The following is a 17,912-nucleotide window of genomic DNA, read 5'->3' as shown; positions in this document are numbered from 1 at the left end:
CGTAATTGTTTAACATCTACTGGGAGGTTATAATCTCTAATTATCTTTCTTTGAATAACATCCATTAATCTATCTAAGTCTTGTTGTTTTGGGATGTGTGCTGACTTAAATTCAGTTATGTTGGGTACTAGTGGTTTGGGCGATGTATACAATTCAACTGGTACGTTTCGATGTGTAGTATCTTTGCTTTGCTTGTTTTTGTCTACTAGTCGTTCCTCTGGAGGTTGTCGAATGTTTACATTACGTATTGGGGGTGGTGTTACGATAGGTGGCGTTATGATAGGCGGTGATCGATGTGCGTTTGTTTGTTGTCTCGTGATTATTTGTGGTGTAGCGGTAGGTTGAGGTGTAGGTCGCGTGTTTGTTGTCACTGGGTTTTGATTAATGACAGGCGTTTGTTTGGGTTTTGTAAGTCAGGTATATTTATTCCCATTTTCTTGGCGTATGACCTTGTTACTGGTCTGCTAGTAGATGTGTTTGTAATCGGGTTAAGAGATTCAGTCTCTGTAATATTAAATGCAATGGGTACAACTTGATCAATTTCGGAATCGTCATCACGAGGGGCTCGGGAGAGAAAATCTGCTAAAACTAATTCAGTTCCTTTCTTATAACCAATTTGGAAAATGTATCCGGACAATCGTAATATTAGTTTCTGTAAACGGGGTGTACATGGCTGATCTTTTGAATTCCAAATTTGTACAATTGCTGAGTGGTCTACGAATGCATCAAATTCGCAACCCTTTAGTAAGTGTCGAAATGCTGAAACGTTAATGTAAAGTCCAAATAACTCTAATTCTGTGACGCTATATCGTTGACAGGCTTGTGGTAAGATTTTGGAATAATAACCTATTATGTGTTCTTTATCGTTTACTGTTTGTGTTAAATATGAACCTGTTGCGGTTCTTGAAGTGTCGCTATATAGCGTAAATCTACCTTCTTTTCTAGGCATTTGAAGAGTTGGTGGTTTAACCATTAATTGTTTAATTTCGTCAAATGCTTTCTGGTGTTCAGTAGACCAAACAAATTTTCGGCGTTTGCTTGCGAGTGTGTGTAACGGACGTAAAATTGATTGTATTTGAGGGAAAAAATGGGATACATAATTTACTGCACCAATAAATCGTTTAGTTTCTTTATGGGTTCGTGGGGCTGGCAAAATTCGGATAGCTGCACACCTGTCGCCTAATGGTGTGATACATGCGTGTCCTGAAGAATTAATCAGGATGGTGTGTCCCATATATTGCACTTTATTCTTGAATAACTTACATTTCTTTGGACAAATTCTAAAACCATTTAATTGTAGGGCTTGTAAAACGGAAACAAGGTGCTGCTTATGAGCAAATTTGTCTTGGCTAAATAAAATAATATCATCATGATGGGCGATACAGAATTCTCTAGAATTTGGGATTTCATTTAAAATTTCGTCAATCTTTGCTTGAAATATACCTGGCGAAACGTTTAATCCTTGTGCTAATCTCTTATAATAATAATGCTTTCCACCATGATATGAAGCTATACCTGTATATTGTTGGGCATGTTCGGCTAATGGTACACAGTGGAACGCTGATTTCAAATCAATTACGCTAAGAATCTGTGCATTAGCGTTACCTATTGTTTTCAAAGTTTCGGCTAATAATGGGAATGGGTGATTAATACGTTTTATCCTGGAATTTAGATAGCGAAAGTCTGTGACAACTCTTTTATCTTTTGAATTTTTCTTTGAAACAAGAAGGACAGGGGAAGTATACGATTGGTGTCCTACTGCTAAGATTCCTAGTTTGACTAATTTGTTCAATTCGGCCTCAATAACATGTTTGTCTTTGTCTGTCGCGAAGTCGAAAATGGTCGAATAAAAAATGTATTGAAGTTTGGGCAGCTAGATAGTTCACCATAAAGTGAAAATGCGTTTCTGTTTTGTTGTAAGGTTTTATACAAATCTTCTTTTTCTCTATGTGTTAAAACGCTGTCTGTTAAATCAACTTGTTTTCTAATTATTTCTTCCTCGGTTAAAGATAGCAATGGGTCTGTACGTTCTAAATGTGGGTACTTGTTTGCGTTGTCATTGGTCAACTTTATTCTATCTATTGGTAGGTCATTAGTAACTGTTACAAGGTTGGTTAAGTGAAGGCTCGCGATAGGTTGATGTGTATTTAGAGATACGTTTCTGTTTGTGTTGTTAGTGATATCAATGTTGGTTTCTCCTCTATGTAATTTTACTAACATATCTGATGGACAAAGTTTTGAAATATGGGTGGTTGCATGTAGAACAACATCAGAATTGCGTACGAATGCGGGAACCCTTCCTTTTAATTTAACTGTTTTAGTATCACCGGGTTTAAGAAAAATCTTGTGTACAGGACGAAAGCTAAAAATCTTTGGTCTAATGCGAAAGGGGTTTTCCTTAAAATTTAAAGTACCGTCGAGTTCAGACAATGTTTCGGTTCCAAGTATCAGGTCAATACCTGTCAAATTTTTAACGATTAATGCTGAAATTTTAAATTTGTGTCCTTGGATAAATAATTCGAATTGCACTAAGTGGTTGGCATATAAGAAGTCACCGTTACCTAATCTAAATTTAGTTGTGTTCACTTTAACTGGCTTTAAACGCGATAAATAAAGTGAGGAATAAACGTACGATTGTGAGATTATAGTTCTAGTTGAACCACTGTCAAATAAAGTTAAAACATTTCTACCATCTGGTAAATTTCCTTTAACGTAATTTCTGTCGTTAAGTAACAAATCAATATTATCTGAATTCACTAAGTATTTTGCCTTAAAATTGTCGTATTTAGTATGGGGGGCCAGATTATAGGCGGCATCTAGTCCCCTTTTTAAAAATCCTGCTGGTGGCTAGGGTAGTAATTGTTTGACTGTTGGTATGGGTATGGCGGGGGATAGTTTCCGTAAGAGCGGTTTTGTTGTCGGCAGTGCCTTGCTTAATGGCCTGGTTTCCCGCAGTAATAACAGGTTGGGGGAGGTTGTCTATATCTTGGGGTCGGTGGGGTCTGGAATCGGGGTTTGTATGGGCTTGGGCTTCGGTTTCGTCTTGGGATATAATTTCGGGTGGGGGAACGTGAGCGTCGAGTATCATCTCATTCTCATTCTCATTCTTTCTTGGAGATCCAAGAAACATTTATTATATATGGCCTTTGCGTTTAAAAATTCTGTTCTACGTTTAAATGAAAAAAATAAAATATTTTCCAAGTTTAACAATAAGATCAGTATTTGTGGCAGACATAAGATAAATATATTTTAATTTAGTTGGGTTGTTTGTATAAAAGGAAAACATATATTTAGTTCTAATATCTGAATAAAATGGACAAACTAAAGTGAAATGATATTCATCTTCAATTGATTGTAAAGCACATAATTTGCATAATCTTTCATTTCTATTTATACAATTCCATCTTCCTTTTTCAATTTCTAATTCTAAAATTCCTAGTCGTATCTTAGTCATAATTTGTCTATGTTTGTAATTTGTTACTTTCGTTAGATATTCTTCAATTCCAAACTTATATTTAACGTGCTTGTAATATTGGAGTTTAGAGTGTATCCTAGTATCTTCGTAGAATTTCTGTCGTTCAATATCTGTAAGCCTTTGTTTAAAATTTGAAATAAAAGTATATATATTATTAACCTGTTGTGAGTACCATATGTTACCAAATCCATTTATTCATAGTATTTGTTTTACGTCATTGGCCCAACATTGCTCATTTCTTTGAGCTTTTCTATATTGAAAATCATAACATTGTTTAATAAATTTGTCATTATCCATTTGGATTACTCTAAGCCAATAACGAATTATATTAATGATAATTTGAATTTGGATAGTGAATCTTCCACATTCTCCTCTCACTGCAACACTTGGTGCAGAATTACCTATTCCTAGAATGTATTTACAGAATCTTAGATGAACTTTCTCTAATACTGTTATATCATTTAAACCCCATATTTCGCTACCATAAAGTAAGATTGGCATAATCTTAACATCAAATATATGGTTCCATATATTAACTTGGAGGTTACCAAAACGTCTATGGGTCAATCCTTTTAATGTGAACAAAGCCTTATTAGCTTGTTGACAATTGTATTCTTTGGCTTTATTCCAATTACCATTTGAGTTGAAAACAACTCCTAAATATTTAAAGGATTTGACAATGTCAACTGTATTTCCATTGTAATTCCATTTTTCAAATTTGTTAAGATTACCACCATTCTTAAACACCATAATATTACTCTTGTTAACATTGACAGTTACTTCCCATCTTGTACAATAGGTAGATAACTTGTTTAAATAATATTGTAGACCATAAACGGTATCACCAAATAACATAAGGTCATCTGCATAGAGTAAATGATTAATTTTTAGATTTCCTATTTGGATTCTATGCTCGTCGCCTCCCTCATTTAATGTTTCACTCAAATCATTAATAAAAACATTAAATAAAAAGGACGAGAGTGGCGAACCCTGTTGTATACCTATTAGACATTTGAAAGAATTACTAATATTGCCGTCGACCTTAACATGTGCTGATAACTTATTGTACATTGAATTAATAACGTTTAACATTTTTCCTTTTACTCATGAATTTTTTAGTTTTATGTGAAGATATTGATGTCCTACGGAGTCAAAGGCTCGTTTAAAATCAATGAAAGCAACATATACTTTCCCACGTTTTTTTCCTAGGTATTTATTAATGATTGTGTTAAGAATAAATACATTATCCGATGTTCTGAACCCCTTTCTAAAACCGGCTTGTTCCTGATGTAGAATGTTATTATCTTCTGCCCAAAATTGTAATCTTTTATTGATAATGTTTCTGACCAATTGAATTTAGTTTGTTTAGGATTAGGACAATTTTCAATATCTAATTTTTTTATTTTTATATTATCTTTAGTTAGTAGGCCTAATTGAAACGTAATTGGCATATGATCAGATTCTATTCTATTTTCTACTTTCAAATCTTCTATGTACCTGAAGTTATCAGCTTTTGTCAATATATAATCGACTACGCTTTTGCCTTGTTGTCCTATGAAAGTGTAGCTTTTACTATACATTGGGTTAATTCTACCATTAGCAATTCTTAAATTCGTTTCTTTACAAAAATTGAGAAGATCTATGCCATAATTATTCGTGACGTTATCTTCATTAATTCTAATTTTTACATTATCTTCATCATCTTCAATATATAATTCGTTATCCCAATCTATTGGGCATACATCGTTGTTGACATAATCCAATAAATCTCCTGTTCTACCATTGAAGTCTCCAACAATGAATATTTGATTTTTATTATTATATTTATATAAATATTCAGCGTATTCGTTTGTAAGTATTTCATATAAATTGTTATTATTAGCATCATCATTAAGGGATCGTTTTGTTGTGGCCATGTCTAACTTGAGAGAATTTATCTCATGTTGGAGCGATTCGAGACTATTAGGCCTATCTGTTTCCTTATTGATATTGAATGAAACTTCCCGTGTGGCATCATCTACGGAAAGGTCAAGGTAATTTTGTGTGCTATTTACGATATTTTCAATAGTGGCATCGATTGGGGTGGACATGGCTACAGCTGCTCTACATTTTGGTGGAAGGGTCGAAATAAATTTATTCTTTATCTGCTGGTCAGCGTATCCAATTCTGTCTGCGGCTTGTTTGATTTTGGTTAAGTGCTTTTCGGCGTTGTCGCCAGTGGTGTATGTAATTGAATCGTATTCTCTTATGTGCGCATAGATTGATTTGTTTTTACTAAACCTGTTGATGAATTGGGTTTTTAAGGATTCCAGTGAATCGAACTGCTTTCCCTCAATCCAGAGTCTAGCTTGGCCCTGAAGGCTACGTTTAAAAATACTTATTACATTAATTAATTGGGCATTGTTTACAGGGTTTTCTAAAGTGTGGGCCTCAAGGTAGTCGGTAAACGATAAGTAATGTGCACTACATTGGTCGTGATCGGTTATGGAACCGTCATATCTTTTGGGAAGGAAATCGGTTTGTCTTAGGTGGGGCACGGGGTGAGGATTGACGGGCTCATTTAAAATTACTTCGTTATCAACAACGTCGACCATACTTTATAATATTAATTAATCAAAATATCAAAAACAATTTAGTGTATATATATGTAAACTCTCACTTTTTCAATCAAGGTTACAAATCAAAAATCAAAATGGTTTTGACTTACCCCAAATGCTTCGGATCCAATTAAAAATGAATTAAAGGAATGCAAAAAGTGTTCAAAAATGTCTAAATGTTCAAACAACGAATTAAAGAAATGTTAAAGGTGCTCATCAATGTTCAAATTTTCAAACAACGAATTAAAAAAAAAATGCGAAAGGTGTTCATCAATGTTCAAAAAAAAGTAAATGTTAAAAACGATCGAAAAAAAACGGCGTGAAGTTGAAAGTGTCCAAACGAAACAGTTCTTGTCCGCTTGCTTCTGTTTTGATTCTTCTTGGGTCTTCCTCGATTATCTTCTTTGTCTTTATCCAATGGTTATAATTTGATAAAATTTCTGCTTGTCTCGATCTCATTCAAATATGATTTCAGCTTGTCTTTTGTGTCTTCCTCGATTATCTTCTTTGTCTTCATCCAATGGTAATAATTTGATAAAATTTCTGCTTGTCTCGATCTCATTCAAATATAATTTCAGCTTGTCTTTTGAGTCAAAGTAAATTTCTCTCCTTTCAAACAAATATGGTTATTTTTGTCTTCGTCTTCGTCTTCGTGTCTTGTTAAGTGTTTATTTCTTGTTTTCTCACTCCGTTCCTTATGAAATTTGGGTCTTCCACCATGTAATATAATGTTGCGTTGTTGAGGTACTAATGAAAGACTCTAACTCGCTTGACTGTCGTAACACATATATTGTTTATTCAGTATAATACTTCAGTACAATATACAACTATAAGTATAGATAAGGAACGGACAATCAATGATGCTGTCAGTGAGGTGTGAAGTGTGTAGGTCTGCTTCTGAAGAAGTGGCTGTGAGGTGTGTCTGGGCCCTTCTGAAACTTGGGGGTATATTGGCTCAGTTCATTTGCATAATGTCACTACGTAATATTAGAGGGTTACGATTGGTCCTAAGTTGATCCAGGGGTGTTTAAGTGGGAGTGATTAACGGTATAATAAGGTATTTCTGTGATGGATGACACTGTCAAATCTGTACTTAAATAGTGTCAGTCACTCCTGGTTTAACGATGGGAAAAGTCACAAAATTAAGCTAAGTGTTTTCTTTAGGGATTCTATTATAAACTAAATGGTCATTAAAACATCTGGACAAACTCTCCTCTGGACTTTCTGGGTCAAGTTTGTGAACCTATTTAAATTCCGATACAGAGGTCGATTTCTTAAATATAACAGTATATCGTTATATTACAATATCCTAAAATATCAATTTGCACAAACGCTGATGCAAGTTGGATTGTGGAAGTATATCAACTATATTATAAGTGTCATGAATTCTGTTCTTAAAACTATGTATGGAGTTCCTCCAATATTCATAAAATGAGGGAACGTTATTCGTAACAAAGATCATGCTTTCGCTATAACTAGGTAACTTCAGTAGCTTACCGTAACCCGTTTTTAAAGTCTCTATGAGTTCACAGTACCTTCACTAAATTTTCTCCATACAGTCTGACCTTGTCCTATCTATCTCATATGTACCGCGAAACGTACAGTTGATAACATTAATGTTTACTATTACGATATGTTCTCTCTTAGGAAGATATTATAAAGGGTTTTAAAAGAAAACGTCTGATTTCATCGGTAGATTTTCAACCGTCCGCGATAACTGAGTTCCGGGTTGATGTAATCACTTTGCGACTTCCGAGTTTTTGCTCCCATCCAAAGTTTGCCATTGGCGGTGACATACATATTGATCTTTTTTCACAGGCCACGCGTGAAGTTTATGCAAAATGAAAACATACTGCAAAAAATAACGAATACAGGTGTACCGCCGTTAGATCCGGGGTGCGCGTTGGCCCATGTCATGTGTCGTGTTTGGTCGTTTTACCAGATTTAAACTAAATAATGTATTGGTTATACCAATTAGGTCTACTGCATTTATTTGAATAAACGCTCCTCTCCCATAAAATTTTATTTGGAACATATTCAACCTAGACATTCCTCTAAAAAACGCCACATCATATTTGTAGTAGAATGTATTGATCTACAATTTACCAAGCATTTTGATAAAATTGTTTACTGTATTTATCACTTGTTGATTATATTAATTACGGTGTTATATTTATCCATACCTAGGGAATTTATTTTACTATAAAATGTCACCATATTACAACAAACAACCGTCTCCCTCGAATCAACACAACAATGAACATAGTACTTTAAAATGTCATATTCCTCATCTTAATTAGTCTAAAAAAGACACTGACAAGCAGATTAGGTTTATTTTTACGAAAAGCAAACATCAATAATTATATGGTAACCGAGGTTTTTACCCGAGTCAATATTTAACATTCCGAGATCCATCGTCTACACTTCATAGAGGGCGCACCTCTAGTTTATAAAAAATGTACATCGTTACAAAGCATTTCAATACTAATTATACAGAGATTATACTAAAAAACACATTTTCTATCTGATCAATAAAGATTCTTTATTGTGTATGCCTATTATAAATGTTTATCATTGCAAAGAATTTCAATAATCATCGTCTCAACTTACTAAAGCATGAGCACTCTCTAGTACAATAAATGTAGTATGGAACTAGAGTATTTTGTATTATTACAACTAAAGAAGATGTACACAAAGATGTCCAGGCCTATGCGTTGTAGTGAGTAGTTTAGGGAAATATTTTAGCAAAAATACAAGATCAAAATCAACAGACTGTATCATATAAAAATTGTAAATTTGCTGATGGTCACAAGTAGGCCAAAATCATAAATGTGTTGATTGTGTTATTTTAGCTAGCTTAATAACTAAAGTTTAACCAATTATTGTTGGTAATACCAACAATAACTGGGTAAGAAATCCTATTTTTTTAAGGAATCCACACTATAAATGAATTATCCTACTAGATAGAAAATAATTATTTGTTCTTACCTCCGGTTTCAAAAGAAACTAAAACTTTGTGTTGTTTTGTGACAAATGAATAATATTCAATTGAAGACGTGGAGACGTCAGACCAGTATAGCGCTGAGGTGGTGACATCATAATCAATAGCCGCTGGTCTGGTTAGTTGAACATTTTGAATTACTGGAGTAAAGGTTAAAGATGTGGCATTACCGGAACCTATACTTGACATATACATTACTGGAGGAAAAACGTTGGCCACAAACATGAAATCTCCTGTAAAATAAAGTAAAAAACATTTAGTATCATTGTACTCACTAGACCTTTAAACTTTGTCATGACTTTTTATTTTATATATAATTATATACAAATTTATTTTTTTATTTTTGTATATGGGTCTTGCGTGACAAGAAATCTCTTCTTGCAAGATCCTCTATTAATGGTATTTTTGTATTGTCTCATTATAAATTACCACTCTTTTTATTGTATTGCTTTACCAATGATAGAAACTAATAAATGTTGAATTATTTATTATTATTATTATTATTATTATTATTATTACATTTACTAAATTCTTGAAAACCTTGTACCTTGGACCCGGAAACTTAAATCACAGTTGTCACTATTTCCAGTAGGGTCAGTTGCTGTAAAGGTGATTGTGTGAACACCACTTGGTATTATGTCACCTGATTCATAAGGTGATGACACTACAGTCACTATTCCATTGCTATTGTCACTTGTCACAGGAGGGTTCCAGGTCACCGTGGCAAGTGAATTTCCTTCATCCTTGCTAATAACTATTAAACCAAACCTTGTTTGGTTGTAATTGTTTGAAGTAACATTTGTTGGGCAGTCAATAACTGGGCGTTCATTATCTAATATAAAAACACATTTTAAAGTATATTAGGCTTCTCTAAAAAGAAAATAAGACAAAAACAGAAAGTATGTATGTAGTACAAAGAAACTAAATTCTCTATATATTAATGCTACTAAATTTTTCACGTATGCATTTCATCCGAAACCTCTGAATGGTACGTGCTCACATTTGGCACACTGATTTACCATGATGGGCCACACACGGTAGGATATCACTTTCCAGAATTGTTGTTGTTGTTGTTACGTCACGTATTAACCTTGCAACCTTATCTATTGTGTACCGCCATGGCCGGATATATAAACCATGCCGGCCTGCGAAAATAATGTTTCATTTGCTCAACGCTCGCCCTCTGAATCAAAAGTGTTTTCGATTACCATGTGCACTTTTTGTGTTGATTTCAAGTCCCTAATTAGCTGTAGTTTTACTATACTTCACATCTTAATAATTCTATGATTTACCAATTCATTTATCATTATTATTTATAAACTGCCGACAGATTGACAGGCAGAGTTCAACGTGTATGTCCTTCTCATGCACGTTTTCACATTCTGATGCGCACCCTAGATTCATATTGACACAGCACAATTTGTCTTTAGCGTCTTTTAATAGGGGATCTACTATATTACCTTTTTAATGCTAATTTACTGAGTTTTAAATTATTGTACATCCTGCCTATTTCTCCTTTGAAAGGTAAAACTAGATCACATTTGACAAGAAATATATACAACATAGATCAGCTATCAAAACATTAAAGCTTGATCAACCTGTAGCCGTACATTTTAATTCAGCTGGTCGATTGCAAATTTCAGAGTTATTGCAATAGACCACGATGTCAAATGGAGCGACAAAACTCGCAAAGACAAAGAAAACCACTGGGAATTACTACTTAAAACCACAAAACCTTAAAACCTTTTGGACTTAACATTAGGAACATACTCCCAGATCGGTAACATTATTCCATTTACTACCAAAATTTAAGTTTCAATATTAACCACCATTTAAGCTGTTTTTTAGTCTCATTCCAAAATTGTTTATATCTCTACCAAGCTACCTTCTTTGTTTTCTACTCTTATTCAGACTCCACCCTGGCTTCCTTTGTTATATTTCTTTTATTCCTGTCCACCCAGGCAGCACTTGCCAGCTTTATACTATGACGTTATCCAAATTCCTTCACTTGCACTGATGAAGAGCTAGTGTTGCCCGAAAGCTCTGCTAACTTTTCTGGCTGTTTACTTTATCGTTTTGATTTAGCTTTTCGCTTTTTATTTTTGTATCTCCATTGAGATCCAGCCACTGATACCCACAGCATTGTCATTTTTTCAGTAATTTGCCTTTGGATTTATAATATATATATATATATATATATATATATATATATATATATATATATATATATATAAATCGTGGTGAATTTAACGCAGACCATGAAAGCGAAAGTGCTCGATACAAAATGTAGAGCCAAATATAAATAAATGAAAGACGCTAGTAAATTACCAACTGAACATTTTATTGCACTACAGGCTGTTTCATGAGTATGAACTCAATCTTCAGGTGCTTGGCTCTGAATGATAGTCACAAGTGAATACAAAAAGCTATAATGAATTCTTAAGGCAAACTGTTTATGTGAACAATAGTATGCTTAATTTAGTACAGAATATCAAGTTTGAAGATAATAAATGCCCGTTTCAGAAAAACCTAGAGAGAGACGCGAAAAAGATAAAGCAGGACAGCAAACTAATTATACCGGCAGACAAATCAAATAACTTCTACCGCATGGACGCGAATGATTATAACGACTTATTGCAAAAGAATATAACAAAAACATACAAAAAAGCACCGGCGGATTCTGTAAATAGTATAACCAAAGACGAAATTAAGATAGCCAAAGAACTACAGCTAGATGACAGGATAGAAACAACTGGAAGACGTAATGCCTTTATAACCCTGAAAAATCATAAGGAAAATTTTGTAAACAAGCCGACTTGCAGACTAATTAACCCCTCAAAATCAGAGATAGGAAAGATAAGTAAACACATCCTAGAAAGAGTTAACAAACATATCGCACGTAAGACCAAGCTTAACCAGTGGAGGAATACTAACGACATGATAGAATGGTTTAAAGGCATCCGGGATAAGGAAAATCATCTGTTCATATGCTTTGATGTAACAGAATTTTATCCTTCGATAACTTTGGACCTTCTCAATGAAGCCCTCAACTTTGCTAAAAAATTCACCGATATTACAGAGGAAGAAAGGGAAATAGTAATCAAAGCCAAGAATACACTACTATTCAACGACGAGACAGCTTGGTGCAAAAGGAACACTACATTCGATGTTACTATGGGTAGCTACGACGGTGCTGAAACATGCGAGTTAATTGGTCTGTTTCTGCTAGCCAAACTGGAGCCCAAGTACGGTAATAACATAGGATTGTACAGGGATGACGGACTCGCGGCATTTAATGAAACTCCTCATGTTATTGAAAAAATAAAAAAAGATCTCTGCAGCACATTCAAAGAACATAATCTAAAGATAACGATCAAAGCGAATAAGAAAATTATAAACTACCTAGATGTAACGCTTAATCTCAACGATGGAAGCTATAAGCCTTATTTAAAGGAAAACAACAAACCACGCTATGTTCATTGCAAAAGTAATCATCCAGCATCAATAATTAAGAACATCCCTGAAGGCATAAACAAAAGATTATCAAACATTTCTTCGAATGAAACTGTTTTCAATGAATCAAAGAAACCGTACCAAGAAGCCTTGTATGAAAGTGGATACGACCACAATCTGAAGTACAACCCGACCAATACCAGCGCACAAAATAATGTGAAGAAGACAAGGAAAAGAAATATCATCTGGTTCAACCCGCCTTACAGTGCCAACGTGAAAACCAAAATAGGGCACGAGTTCTTAAAGACTGTAGATGAATGTTTTCCACATAACCATGAGCTAAGAAAAATATTTAATAGAAACACCATTAAAATCAGCTATAGTTGTATGCCTAATATAGGGTCTGTAATATCGGCCCACAACAAAAATGTATTACGTAATGATATGCCCTGTGATAACATCAAGCAATGCAACTGTCGAAATGAATGCCCATTAGATGGGAAATGCCTAACCAGTGGTGTTGTTTATCAGGCTACAGTAACAACAAATGATGATGATAAAGTTGAAACATATGTCGGACTAACCGAAAACACATTTAAATGCAGATATAACGCACACAATAGTTCATTCCGTAATGTTAAATACAAAAACAGCACAACGCTTAGCCAGTACATCTGGAAGCTAAAAGATGATAACATAAAGTATAACATTAAATGGCGAATAATAAAGAAGTGTAAACCATATTCCAATGTTAACAAACGGTGTAATCTATGCTTACAAGAGAAGTATTATATTATATGCAAGCCTGAAACCAGCTCACTTAACCATAGGAACGAATTAGTCAGTGCATGTAGACATAGGAGAAAGTTTCTACTAAAGTATCAGTAATTTAGATAATAAGAATTTGGTTAACAATAGACTGTCCAGGAAATAGAGATGTGTTGTACTTGCTAATTAGCATACTATTGTTCACATAAACAGTTTGCCTTAAGACTTCATTATAGCTTTTTGTATTCACTTGTGACTATCATTCAGAGCCAAGCACCTGAAGATTGAGTTCATACTCATGAAACAGCCTGTAGTGCAATAAAATGTTCAGTTGGTAATTTACTAGCGTCTTTCATTTATTTATATATATATATATATATATATATAATAATTGTTATGTTAATAACATAAAGGCATGTTGCCAGAAAGTCTGCCAAAAAGTAGTACTTCAAGGATTATATTAACAACGAACTTACAAAAGTCATGTGACTGAATTGGTAATAATTTCTTTCCAGAATGTACATTCACTTACCTTCAACAGTGACAACAAAACTACAGCCATCATTAAAGTTATCAGCTGAATCTGAGACATTGTACTGGACTGTTGTGTCACCAATTACAAACATATTATCACCAGAACTGTAGTCTGCTACTGGTACAGAAGTATCTCCAGAGTTATCAGTTGCTGTCGGTTCCATCCATGTGACATTGATTGCAAATGCCTCACCAGTTGTTGTGTTAACAATCATATCCATTGGACAATCTATAATATCCGGATTTTCTGAATCTAAACCATGAAGATAATAATTATAATTAATGATATCTATAGTAAAAATTATACCCAGTGATTGAAGAAAATCATGACCTCCAAGAGCAAATCTTTGTAGGACCAATAATGGTCAAAAGGTCAAAATGTATTTTTACCAAAATAATGTACTTTTTGGTATCGTTGGATAGATTTTTTTATTCTGAATACAGTTTTACTAATATCTATTATATTTTACTTTGTTTATTGTCATAATGTTCCAATTATGTATAAATTGTTTTTAAATGTTCCTTGTTGTTTTATCATGCTAATTACTTTCTTATTTACATACAACCTGTAAAGAAACGAATTACGGTGTTTTTAACGTCTAAAAGATCCCTTTGATTTTTACGTATGGTTTGTGATTATCGCAATATAAATCCTAACTATACGTTGTTATTAAAAGTCACATAGAATAATTAATCAAACTATACTTGTTTGTGGTAACTTAACTATAAGAACTTATCAGAAAGAAGGGAAACAAAATCCGCTTTCCAGCAATAATATTCAAATTAGTTTGAGAAAAACGAAATCTTTTAACTACAGAGACACTTTATAAATATGTACCGTATGTAAAGATTTCAGTTATTGAATTCCCTTTTATAAATTTGTATTTTAATTTTGTTACTTTTACTGCATTTCTCAGTTATATTTATCAAAAATGCAGTGGGGGTTTTTTAAAGAGTGAAGTGCGACCACACACCGGTAGGGGATGGAATCGGCTTTTCAGTCATCGGTGCGTTTTAAATTATTATTACTAGATGGGACCATCTAGGTCGTACCCACAGACGGTTCTCGAATACACAGTAATTTCAGCGTAACAAAACTGGCGATTTCAAATGTACGTACCGCAGGACTACAGTATAATACATTGTCGTTTACAGAAACGAATAAATAGACACGATGATTTATGTAGTCAACTAAAATTAGCACCCTGGGAATTACTTCCGAAGGAGAAACTTATCACAAAATGAGTCCAAATTTTTGATTTGGACTCATTTAAAGAAACCCAATTTGTGTTTTGTATGTAACATTAGGGTTGAGGGATGAGAAAGCGGATAGGTACAAAGAAGAACAATTTTTAAATATATCCTTTATCCCCTCAGTAACGAAATATTTCTTTCATGTTTTATAGGCCTATAAATAATATAGGCCTACATCTAAATACAGTAAAACATTTGCGATTTAATACTTTGTTAAAACTGTCACTGTCATAATCGATTGAAATACGACTACGACGTTTATATTTCTGGTAATTATTAATTAATACAAACGTTGAGAAGGAACTGTCAGTATAAAGTTTATTTGTATATAATAATGTGTTTATATATCTAACAGTAGAGCCTATCCACAATCTCAGTAATAAAGTTTATTTGTATATATTTTTATATTACATCTAACAGTAAGAAATGCTCGATTCAAATAAGGACCTAAAATAGTTAATAGGTATTTACAGTATTGTCAAAGTATTGCAAGTTTATTCTCAAAGGGCCCATATATTTACCTACCCTATGTGTTAAACCAAGGGCTCATAAATTTACCTGCTTGTGTTAAACCAAACTCTGGCAGACTGAGAGATTGGGATGTTCCATTCATCGCAAATCAATACATTTGTATAATCGTATATTAAATCAAAAATCAAAATCAAAATAGTATTTTTTAAAGAAAATCGGCCTGTCTTCAACATTATGATGCTGTACTCTAGCTGTTCAACCGGTTTTCAGCTATTAAAAACAATTATCGTAGGAGGAGATAGGAAAATGCGAAGCCTCTTCGCATTTTTGTGGCGGGTATTTTTCAAGATGGACATCCATTAGACAGTGTATACCACGATCGGAAAACACCCCTATTTGGGGCAAATCGTTGAACCCAAATTCGTTTTAATCGTCAATAACTAATTATCTAACATAATTTAATTAGTAAACAGGGTTACATCAGGTGGTTAAAATCAGTACCGAAAGTACGAACCAACTTTATATACCATCGAGTAAAAATTCTATAAGTAAGGCGCAATTTACCGAATTTTGCCCTTACGTAAATTTATATATAGATTATTATTTTATTGTTCTTGGGCATGATCCCATTGTATCCGTTTGTTGAGTATTTGTATTCTTATGTGTATGAGCATATGCCACCGATTTAATTGTATATTCAATAAATTATGTTATCTGGAACGGTGGAAGATTATTCGACTACTTATACACAGTATAGATGAGCTGTTTTCTATCCTGTCTTTATGTTCACACAAATAGCCAATATATATAATATAAGAATGTGTACATACATTAATTTAAATAAGCAACAACTTTTTTTATCGATTTACTTTATATATATAGGCCTAGGCTTACAACATGCAACCATGCTATTGGCAGAAAACCATGTTTGAGAAAAACAACATAGACGCTACTGCACTGGATATAGTTATAAATAAAATTACATTAACTAGCAGAAATAAGAAAAATCTAAACTCCTTTTCAAAGTTACGTGTCTGCTGTAGTAGTTGTATGAACTTGCTCAAAAAAAAGGTACCAACATCAATTACTTTACCTCCAAGATTATGTTTGCGTCGCAACCGGCAAAGCAATGGTTGTTTGATCTTGTTTTTAGTCGCGTGGACGCGACTCTATAGTTCACTATATCGGTCGGTCGGTCGGTCTGTCTGTCGGTCCGGTATCACCATGCGTTTTAGCACGCGACTAATGGCTGTTGGCCTTGTTTAATGTACTTGAAATGCGAAAACCGGGCATATCGAGGATCTTGATAGTTAAACTTAACTTATACTAAAGTATTTTCCCACTGAAATTGTTATTGTTATCATTCAAACAGTAGTGGTGACCGTGAAAAGAGACGTGACAATTATTATAAAAGTATGATTACTTCAGACGATCTTCACTTAGTGAAGAACTGAACAAAGACACAACAGGAACAAGTCTTCTAATTATACTTACACTTCTAACCCACCCACGACACCAGAGTAAGCCTACCCTAGGAGTATGAAAGGACGCAGCCCTCTTAATATTACACCTAAACATAATCATCATCCGGAAAACTAGAACTACTGTAGCTAGAAATGATGGTCGATTGTCAGCTTCTGAAGGGGCTAATATCCATTTTGAAGCCCTCACGGATGTCTATAGTAGACGATGTTACTGATAGTCTTTCTGATAATGTTTCTAGTAGTCTTCCACAACGTTTTAATGCTCAAATTATGGTACATGTAGAAGGTCACAAAGTCAGTGAATTAATTGATAGTGGTGCTCATATTTCATTAATTTCTAAAAGTTTCGCAAAAATAACAAGTTTATGAAATCAAGAAGTATAGAAAAGGTACTTGGACAAGCCATTATACCATGATGACCGCTAATCTCAGGATGGGATTTAAAACGCCAAAAGCCAAATTGCTTTGCATAATTGTAATGCTCATTAGAAAAGAGATTTAATTGTGTCAGCAGGTGGTATTTGACAGTTAATCAATTAGTTGACAGTTGTTGCTAAAGTCACATCTCCAGAGTATTCTTCTATACCGCAAGTAAAGTTTAACCGTCTTAACGATATATCCAGCCATCGCAAAAATTAAACAAGATACAACTGACCAACAATAAACAAACCAATACCTAGTCCTGAAACCACAAGATGTGACAGAGCTGTGAAATTACCAGCATGGTTTTTAGAGAAACGGTTACTCTACAGTTGTATTTATTTATTCATTTAATATTTATTTATTCATTATTTTTGAAATAATACGGTTAATAATTATTCTATTATAATTTGGAGAAGTGAGACACTTCTCAGATGAGAGGGGAAAGGGCGCTA

At 33.8% G+C, this 17,912-nt stretch overlaps 1 protein-coding gene across 1 annotated transcript in view; it reads right to left on the bottom strand.

The window, feature by feature from the left end:
* LOC140050267 (uncharacterized) overlaps positions 1–10,095 on the bottom strand; it is a 29,436-nt gene extending 19,341 nt beyond the window's left edge. The window contains exons 1-3 of the mRNA XM_072095388.1: positions 10,074–10,095; positions 9,621–9,905; positions 9,061–9,306 (exon numbers count right to left, since the gene is read on the bottom strand). Of these exons, the coding sequence (XP_071951489.1) occupies positions 9,061–9,306; positions 9,621–9,905; positions 10,074–10,095 (553 nt within the window). The remainder of the gene's footprint in view (positions 1–9,060; positions 9,307–9,620; positions 9,906–10,073) is intronic.
* Between the last annotated feature and the right edge of the window lie 7,817 nt (positions 10,096–17,912).

The sequence above is a fragment of the Antedon mediterranea genome, chromosome 1, assembly GCF_964355755.1.
Source record: "Antedon mediterranea chromosome 1, ecAntMedi1.1, whole genome shotgun sequence".
NCBI lineage: Eukaryota > Metazoa > Echinodermata > Crinoidea > Comatulida > Antedonidae > Antedon > Antedon mediterranea.
The sequence above is the reverse complement of the archived record's forward strand: the minus strand, read 5'-3'. Positions and strand labels throughout refer to the sequence as shown.